We start from the raw sequence: 9,253 nt of genomic DNA, 5'->3' as shown, positions 1-9,253 counted from the left end.
GATTTATAGTATGCAATTTGCTAATCCCTTGCTTTAATTTCCTCTGATTTTATCATTCTCTGAATTCTTATGGTTAGCTTGTGGGCGTACAAGCAGGGAGAAAAATGACAAGAAAAATAAGAAAGAAAGAGTGTGCAGGTTAAAACATTTAATTTAGGAAAAATCAATTACAAGGACAAATAAGATAGGTTAGTTAGAGTATATGATCAATATAGGGCTTGAACCAAGCCGAACACGAGCTTCGCATGGATCAGTATTAGGTTGGTAAATTATTAAATATCCAATATTATGTTAGTATTGCTATACGTACAAGTCTTTTTAGCATACGAGTCACTTACATGACGCGCGTGTAAAATCACAGTTTCTTTCTCTTTATATCCTGCGTTCCTCTTCCTCATCTTCCTTTTTCTTTATGTTTTTTCTTCTTTTTCTTCGCGTGTTTCACCTTTATTGTCATTTTTTTATTACTATTGTTGTTGCTGCATTTTTTCCCTCCTCCTCTTTCTATTGATTTGAAGTAGCCATGTATGTAAATTCAATAGTCAATGTTGTTTAAAAATTCAATAATAGTCAATAAGTTTAAAAAATTAGAAATGTATTATTATTGATGAGTATGATTATCTTTGTTGTTGCGTTTGTTTCTCCTTCTTTGCGATTGAATAATCTGAGCTGTTTCCTTAGCCTTCATCTGGGGCAATAAGTAGGCATTTCAATGTTGGTTCCAAGCTCCTGGCCTGTCCGTAGCATCTTGAAAAGAATTTTAAAATGTGAAGATCTCAGATGGTTAAGGAAAATATCATTGTGGCAATTTTTCTTACAATTTAGGTATAGATACTAGTGTTGGGAAATGCTTAAGTTGGTTCTGAATTCATGCAAAGGGATTTTTGAGGAACAGCTTTACTTTTATGTTTGGACATTTTCAATTTTCTTCAAGATTTAATGTCTGTACAATTTTTAACTAAATAATACAATGAAATTTTCTCTTTGAAATCTCCTAGAGAAAACCTCTTCTCCCCTGTTGTTCTTTATGCATCAAAGTGGGAAGTGGGAACTAATAACATTGATCGAAGCCCCGGATCTTCCTTTTTTAGATCTCAAGCATTTTGGATTGCAATGTCAACATGCTAAGTTGCATGACATTAATATTCCTTTTTAAGGTGAATTACATTGGCTATTCATTATCATTTAGCTTGTCAATCATGCTTCTTGATAAATGGTAATAAAAGCCAGAATAAAGTGGACATCCTTTGATGAAACTATCTTCGTGACAATGTATCATATTGGTCTGTGGTTTCTTAAATCCTAACAAGAATCTTAGAAGTAACGCTGGCTAGATACCGTGTCATTGAAGATCTTCCATGCTGTATTTATTTAAGTTTTTATGTAAAATTTATCCTTCTGCTTAGTTTTATAAAAAATATTTTATTTAAATTATAAAAAGAATGATAAATAAATGTATTAATGCATTTATGGTTGATTTTGTTTTTCTGTAGTTTATATTCTCCAAATTATCGACTTTGTTCTTGTACTGCTATCATGTAGGACATTTTGTTAATTATTTAACTTTGACTTCACGCTGAGACGACTATATTGAAATTAAATGAAACTTTTTTTTTGGATTCAAATAAAACATTTTAAACTTTAAGGACTAAAACATGATTACGCCCAAACATATAGGACCAATTAGTACTTTACCCTATTTTTAATTAAAAAGTGACATTAGAACACTTGTTAATAAGACAATTTAAAAGATTTTTCCTTTAGTCATTTTGCATTTAATAAAATTATGTAATAACCTTCTAAAACACTAAAAAAATATGTTGCAAGTATATAAATTTAATTTAATTTCCACTGTAACATAAAAATAAATAAATAAATAATATTATAGAAAGATGTCACAAATACTTGCCCAATGATAGTGCATGGAAAGAAGAACGATAATTTTTCAGAACCAAATAATTAAAAAAACAAAAATGGCAATTTTTAGTATGCAGCAGGAAAAAAGTTGAAAGATAATGGACGTTGTCTTGTCTTGTCTAGTCTCTTCCATTCTATGAAGCAATATGCATGCAACATGTTGATGTATTCCCCTACGTTCGCGCAATTCCTCTAGTTCCCCGCATTTTATTTCTCAACGTTAAAAAATAGCCCCTACCACATCATCACCACCATTTTTTCCATTCTCTCCTACTCCCTTGCCTTCCCCCAATAATCCTCATTCCCTTCTTCTTCTTCCTCCTCCTCCTCTTAGCTTCTTCTCTACCATATCAAATTAACCCCATTTATCTCTCAATATCGCTCCATTGCTTCATCAGTAACTATACTCCCGGCGCTTAAGGTTGGCCAGCGGAATCCGTTAACCCCGGAATCCGCCATGGAAGATGTATAGAATAATTTCGACGCCGGCGTCAAAGTTCCGCCAGTTCGGGCGACTCCGATCAAGAACTAGAAACACCGCCAACTCTGACGAGGAGAACGCATTCCAGATCCTATGGCGCTACCAGATCCTAGACCCGGACAGCGACATAGTTGCGTATTGGAACAGGGTGTTCCTCGTGGCAAGTCTCCTCGCTCTCTTCGTGGACCCTCTTTACTTCTTCCTCCCCACGGTGGGTGGCACCGCTTGCCTCAAGGCGGACCCCAGACTCAGCATCATCGTCACCATTATGCGAACCTTTGCCGATCTCTTCTACATCCTCCACATGGTCTTGAAGTTCCGCACCGCCTTCGTCGCCCCCAATTCTAGAGTCTTCGGCCGCGGTGACCTTGTCATGGACCCTCACGAAATCGCCATGCGCTACTTGAAGTCCGATTTTGTAATCGACCTTGCCGCCACTATTCCTTTGCCCCAGGCATGTCAATTTTCTTTTTCTTTACAATATGAACGACTTTTCAGAGCTTAACTTATTTTCTTTTGGTCACACAATGCAGATTGTGATTTGGTTGGTGATTCCAGCAAGTAGTTCTTCAACAACGGATCATGCCAACAACACTCTTGCACTCTTTGTTCTAATTCAGTATATTCCCAGGCTCTTTCTTATCTTCCCTTTGAACCAGCGTATCACGAAAACCACTGGCGTTATTGCCAAAACCCCCTGGATTGCAGCCGCATACAATCTTCTTCTCTACATGCTAGCTAGTCATGTAAGATCACCAGTGAAATGATTAAAGCATGCACCTCTTTCTTTTTGATAATTTAATAATTTTGTTGTTGAAACATGAAATGTGAAACAGATTACAGGAGCAACGTGGTATCTGTCCTCAATTGGGAGACAATTCAACTGCTGGAAAGCAGAGTGCGAAAGAGAGAATAGATCAAAAACCATAACTTGCTTGCCTACTTTTCTTGATTGTAACAGTGTGAGTTTACCTGCAAGGCAACACTGGCTAAATGTCACTCAAGTTATTAACAGATGCGATCCCAAGGCCAAGCTCAACGTCAAGTATAAGTTTGGCATGTTTGCAGATGCTTTTCTCAATGATGTTGTTACTACTAACTTTGTGGAAAGATACTTCTATTGTCTTTGGTGGGGATTAAGAAATTTAAGGTATGCTGCTGCTATATTTTACTACTATTGCAAACTCAAGTTTATATCAACCAAACATTACTAATTTTTGTTATACAAGGATCCATAAAGTGTATTTATGTGGATGAAAATGTCTAAATTCTAGTATTTGTCTTTGTAGCAAAAATCTTTTGAAGTTTAACAATTTTTGCTAATGATTATCACTTTTAACTTTCAGTCTGTCCTTTTTTTTTTTTTTTCTCTTAGCTCGTATGGACAGAATTTGGACACAACCACATACCTCCCAGAGACATTTTTCTGCATCTTCTTATGTCTTGCTGGATTAATTCTGTTTTGTCTTTTGATTGGAAACATGCAGGTAACAAAACCATCCGGTTTTTCATGCATTCTTTATTAGTCCATATATATTTTTTGCTACCTGAAAATAAGATGCAAGTTTTTTTGTGCTCCATTGTTTAGACATACTTGCAATCAATGTCAGTTAGACTTGAAGAATGGAGGATTAGGAAGAATGACACTGAGCAATGGATGAGACATCGCCAATTGCCTCCAGACTTGCAGGAACGCGTTCGTCGCTTTGTTCAGTATAAATGGCTTGCCACCAGAGGAGTGAATGAAGAGTCCATACTACTTGATCTACCTTTGGATCTCCGTCGTGAAATTCAACACCACTTGTGCCTTTCTCTTGTTCGACGTGTATGTATTTTCTCTTTTCTCAATCAATGTGTGTCATACATAGTATACAGAGTAAGATTTTGTTTTAATTTGTATCCACAGGTCCCTTTCTTCTCACAAATGGATGACCAGCTCCTTGATGCAATCTGTGAACGGCTGGTGTCATCATTAAGCACAGAAGGCACATATATATTCCGAGAGGGAGATCCGGTGGACGAAATGTTGTTCATAATTCGAGGACAATTGGAGAGCTCCACAACCAATGGAGGAAGGTCTGGTTTCTACAATTCCATCACACTTAGGCCTGGCGACTTTTGCGGCGAGGAGCTGTTGACATGGGCCTTAATGCCAAATTCCACCCTCAACCTGCCTTCCTCTACTCGAACTGTAAAAGCTTTATCAGAAGTCGAAGCTTTCGCGTTGGAAGCAGAGGATCTAAAGTTCGTGGCCAGTCAATTCAAGCGGCTTCATAGCAAGAAACTCCAGCACGCGTTTAGGTACTACTCCCAGCAATGGAGGACATGGGCTTCTTGTTTCATACAGGCCGCATGGCGAAAGTATCAGAAGAGGAAAGCGGCGAGGGAGTTGTCTTTGAAGGAGGGACACTTTTACATGTCTCTCCCTGAGAAGGACAGAGAAATGGATCAAAGTGGAGGATCATCATCATCTCCAGGGAATGTGAGAAAGGTTCAGAACATTAGTACAACCATTTTGGCTTCAAGGTTTGCGGCTAATACAAGGAAAGCTAAGCTTCGTGGCAGTGATCCTGTGCCACAGTTGTTCAAGCCTGATGAACCTGACTTCTCTGTAGATCGTGAGGAAGTTTAGGTTAGATTTGGATTTTATCTTTGAGTTAGAAGAAAGATATCTATTTCAATCTCCACAACCAAAAAGGTTTTTGTTTTTTCTCAAAGATGCCAAGTATCCAAACACAGCTAGCAATAGCATGTGCTGAAAAAAAAAAGGAAAAGGAAACGAAAAAGAAAAAGAGTTTTAACTTGATTCTATATAGGAAGTTTTATGACTTGGATATATAGAAGGTATATACAAATAGATTAGTATCGGTGATCAAAATTCACAATCCTAGTTCTTTGTCTTCAATGATGAATCTACTTGCATCTTCTTCGTAACATATTGGCGTTAGGTCACTAGACACCAGCCAGAAACATGAATGCACTTAGACTATGTATCATATTGATTCTTTTGTTGCCATATCATCATACTTGGACATGAAAATTTTGGTTTATTTCTACATTTGTCAGAAGCTTTTTAGTGATGCTTGTAAGATTTTTTAGTAAAGTTCATTATATTAATAGTAGACCGTAGTGTTGTAAAATATATAAAATTCACTTTGTAAATTGTCAACCGAAGTATAAGAATGTAGAGATTTGCATAAGCCTTAAAAGGACTATGTTAAAACTATACTAAACGTTACATGGTCTAGTTGGTTTAATTTGCATAATCATGACGTTTTTGAAGTTGAGAAATTATCCTTAAGGGTGTTCTCTGGATGTAAGCGCTTGAATATGGTTCAAATGAAAAATAAACTTACATGTTATTGGATCATTTAGATGTAAGGTAGTTTAAAGGAGAATTTATCTTCATAGGACTTGATTGAATGAGGTAAAGTAAATGTGATGAAGGGTGTCAGGGGGCCAAGAAGCATATGAAGAGAAGCCACAAAAGTTGTCCTGGCAAATTGCCCTTTCAATTTGTAGTAGTAACGTAGACTCGTAACTTAGTTGAAGAGAAAGTCTTTAGAATTTGAACATTAAATGTGTTAAAACAAGTTTGAGACATAGATTGACATCACCTTCGTTCTGTTCATCACCGTCTTCCTAGTGCATTCGTTCAGTTAGGAACTTAGAATTATCTGTACCGCTGGAGTTCCTTTCCTACCCAATAGTAGCTTATATATCACTGTTCTTTCGCCGCCTAATTGCTTATCTCAAATCAACCACATATCCACATTAGTGACCATGTACTAAATAAATAAATAGACATCGTATAGGAGAAAATAGAATCGTAATAACGTAGAAATATATGTTAAATACATAGTATTTTAGTGTTTCTATTTAACCATTTAATTTTGTAAGATATAATGCATGATAAAAAAATTCAAACGTTTTTAAAATAAGACTGCACCTGCACATACTGTTTAGGCTATAAATAATAAAAATACATTTTTTAAGAGAGGACTAAGTGTTGCAATAAATCAATAAACAGAATTGTTAGTGGAAATGTGGAATACATACATTCACCTGCAATTATAAATTGGCATCACCATCTTTTGTTCATCACCAGCTTCTACCTTATGCGTTTCCTTCCTATCCAACAATGGCAGCATCATTGCTGCTGTCCTTTTAATTTGCATGTCTTCCAGCAACTAATTACTGCGCCTATCACAAATCAACCATGCATCCATATAGATAACCTCTCGAACTTGATACCATCCCTTCCTAATTCCTTCTTTTGACCAGGTAGAACAACGTACTGTTTGATTGAATTTCACTCTTTGTTAGCAATACCTTAGCTATTTTGGATAAATTAGAACGTTTAGAGGTTACCTTGGTTTGTTCAAGTCACTCAAATTTTTTATTAAGGTCATAAAGATGTAAAAATTAATTTTTCTATCAATAATATCGACATAAATAGAATTTTTTTTCTTAACACACTAAAAATAATATAAAACTAATAATAAATATAAATATATTAAATAATTTGTGTCTATAAAAAATGTTTAATAAAATGAATAGAAGATAAATCATATATTTTGTTCTACTTCTTCCAGCATAACTCATGAATGAGATGGTCTAAAGCTGACCAAGAGGAACCACCTTCCTGAACAGCCATCCTAGCCATCCGAGCCAACACCTTAACATTCTGACGTAACTGAATCCCTCTCTCCCCTTCCATCAACTCCTTCACACACTTGCTCACCCCTTCTCTTTTCACAAACCCCCTCACCCTCCCATCACACGTCTCCATTCTAATCCCCACCTTCAACTCCTCCTCCACCATCCTCGCGTTCACGTGCTGCTCCGCCATCATCGGCCACGCCACCATCGGAACCCCGCCGCACACGCTCTCCAACACCGAGTTCCACCCGCAGTGGCTCACATACCCACCCACTCTCTCATCATTCAGTATCTCCCGTTGATCCACCCACTCCCTCACCACCATCCCTCTCCCTTCAACCCTCTCTTCGAATCCCTTTGGTACAACCCAATCCTTCTTTCTTATCACCCACAAGAAACTCACCATGGATTCTTCCAACCCCATCGCTATCTCCTCCAACTCTTCCCTCGAAACCTCCGCCTGTGACCCAAAAGCCACGTACAAAACAGAGCACTTCTTTTTCTGATGCAGCCACGTCATCCATTTCGCTTCCTTCGTACCCGAAAAACTACCCACGTCATCAGCGAGGCACAACGGACCAACGCACCAATACTTATGAGAAGTATTCGTGGTTTTCAAATAGTCAACGAACAGAGGCTCTAGTTCGTAGAAACTGTTGACCACAGTGCCGTAGCTGTTGACCGAGGCTCCAACCGATTTCACGTTGAACTCGTAAGGGATACTCCCTGGTTCGGCGTTTCTGGAACTTGGCTCCAAGTCTTCCTTACAGATTTTGATCCATGGAAACCGAGTCAACTCGACTAACTCGTCGTCAGGTTGGGGCCCATGGAATATTCCTTGCATCCCTGCTTCCCTAAAGACGCTGACGCTGTAACAGCTCATGCCGAAGAACACGAGCCTCGGGATGTGGAATTTGTTGGCGGATTGTAGGGTCCACCAGAGGAACCCGTCGGTGACCATGAAGCTGACACGTGGCAGGGTCTCGAGGGCTTGCTCGAAGTGCGGTTGGATGGAGGCGGTGGCCATGGCGAACTCGAAGAAGAGGGACATGGATGGGAGCTTGTCCGTGCTCTCTATTCCGGGCGGGATGTCGTTGTTGGTGGTGGAGACTGTGAACGGGAGCGTGACGATGGAGGCGGCGGTTCCGGAAAGAGAGTCGGCGATGAAGGGGCGGTTAGCGGTGGTGGTGAAGAGGGTGACGGAGAAATTGCGGCGGAGGAGGAGGCGGGCAAAGTGGAGGAGGGGGATGGTGTGGCCTTTGGACATGAATGGGAATAGAAGTGCGTGGAAGGAACTGTTGAATTCTTTGGAGGGGATTGAACCCATTTCTTGTTTGCTGCGTTTTGTTTTCTTTACACTAGTTTTTTTGTGTGGGGATGGTTGTTAGGAACTTGCTTTGTGGCATGTGCACTTGAAGTTGCCGTATTTGAACATATTTATCCCTGAAATTAATTCACTAGTGCTTCCGAACACAGTTAAAGTTTGAGTAGAATATTCTGATTTCAGTATTTTTCTTAGAAATGCTAAATTGTCAAGTAGATTTTCTTTAAGTAATTAGTTATTAATATTTAAAAGTATAAATTAAAAAAATTAAATTAATAATTAAAATAATTATTAAAATAAAAATATTTTATAATTAAGTGATTTATTCAACTAAATTGAATAATCGTTTTTAATATTCACACGCACTTCTTTTTTAATATACCGTTTTTTTTTGTTATTATTGTTGTTATTACCATTACACCATCAGTGTTATTGCTGTTGCCACTTCCTCCTTTTTTTTTATTTAAATTTTTTTTTTCTTCCTCTATCATTATCAACGTTACCGGTATGGTTAGAGAGTGAAATAAAAAGAATTATTAAAAAATAAAATAAGATAAATAAAAAAAATATAAAAAAAGAAGAAACAGTACTAGAATATAAAGAAGAAAAAGAAGGAGAGTTTTAAATTATATAAAATTTATCAAAAAAATAATATTAAAATTTTTTTAACAATAACATAGATATCTTAATTTTGACATAAAAATTTCAGTCTCACTTTAAATAAATTTGGTGTTATTTTTGTTTCTAACAATAATTCAATCCAATAAATGTGAATCTATAATTATTTAACTAAATAAGATTGTAATATATGTTTATTCAAGTATATACTCCAAAAAAAGATGTAAAAACAAAAGAAAAAAAAATGAAAG

General features: G+C 37.2%; 2 protein-coding genes across 2 annotated transcripts; one reads left to right on the top strand and one right to left on the bottom strand.

Annotated features, from left to right (window-relative positions):
- The first annotated feature begins 2,381 nt into the window (after positions 1–2,381).
- LOC130934679 (cyclic nucleotide-gated ion channel 18) lies at positions 2,382–5,030 on the top strand. The gene is made up of 6 exons (XM_057864223.1): positions 2,382–2,852; positions 2,932–3,144; positions 3,235–3,548; positions 3,774–3,885; positions 3,987–4,223; positions 4,305–5,030. Exons 1-6 carry the CDS (start codon positions 2,382–2,384, stop codon positions 5,028–5,030), a joined length of 2,073 nt encoding a protein of 690 aa, XP_057720206.1.
- A 1,858-nt stretch (positions 5,031–6,888) lies between these two features.
- LOC130936627 (UDP-glycosyltransferase 90A1-like) lies at positions 6,889–8,456 on the bottom strand. Its single transcript, XM_057866722.1, has one exon. The coding sequence runs from the start codon at positions 8,385–8,387 to the stop codon at positions 6,981–6,983; it is 1,407 nt and encodes a 468-aa protein (XP_057722705.1). The 5' UTR covers positions 8,388–8,456; the 3' UTR covers positions 6,889–6,980.
- Positions 8,457–9,253: the final 797 nt, after the last annotated feature.

This window comes from Arachis stenosperma, chromosome 6 (assembly GCF_014773155.1).
Source record: "Arachis stenosperma cultivar V10309 chromosome 6, arast.V10309.gnm1.PFL2, whole genome shotgun sequence".
In the NCBI taxonomy this organism is placed as follows: Eukaryota; Viridiplantae; Streptophyta; class Magnoliopsida; order Fabales; family Fabaceae; genus Arachis; species Arachis stenosperma.
The sequence above is the reverse complement of the archived record's forward strand: the minus strand, read 5'-3'. Positions and strand labels throughout refer to the sequence as shown.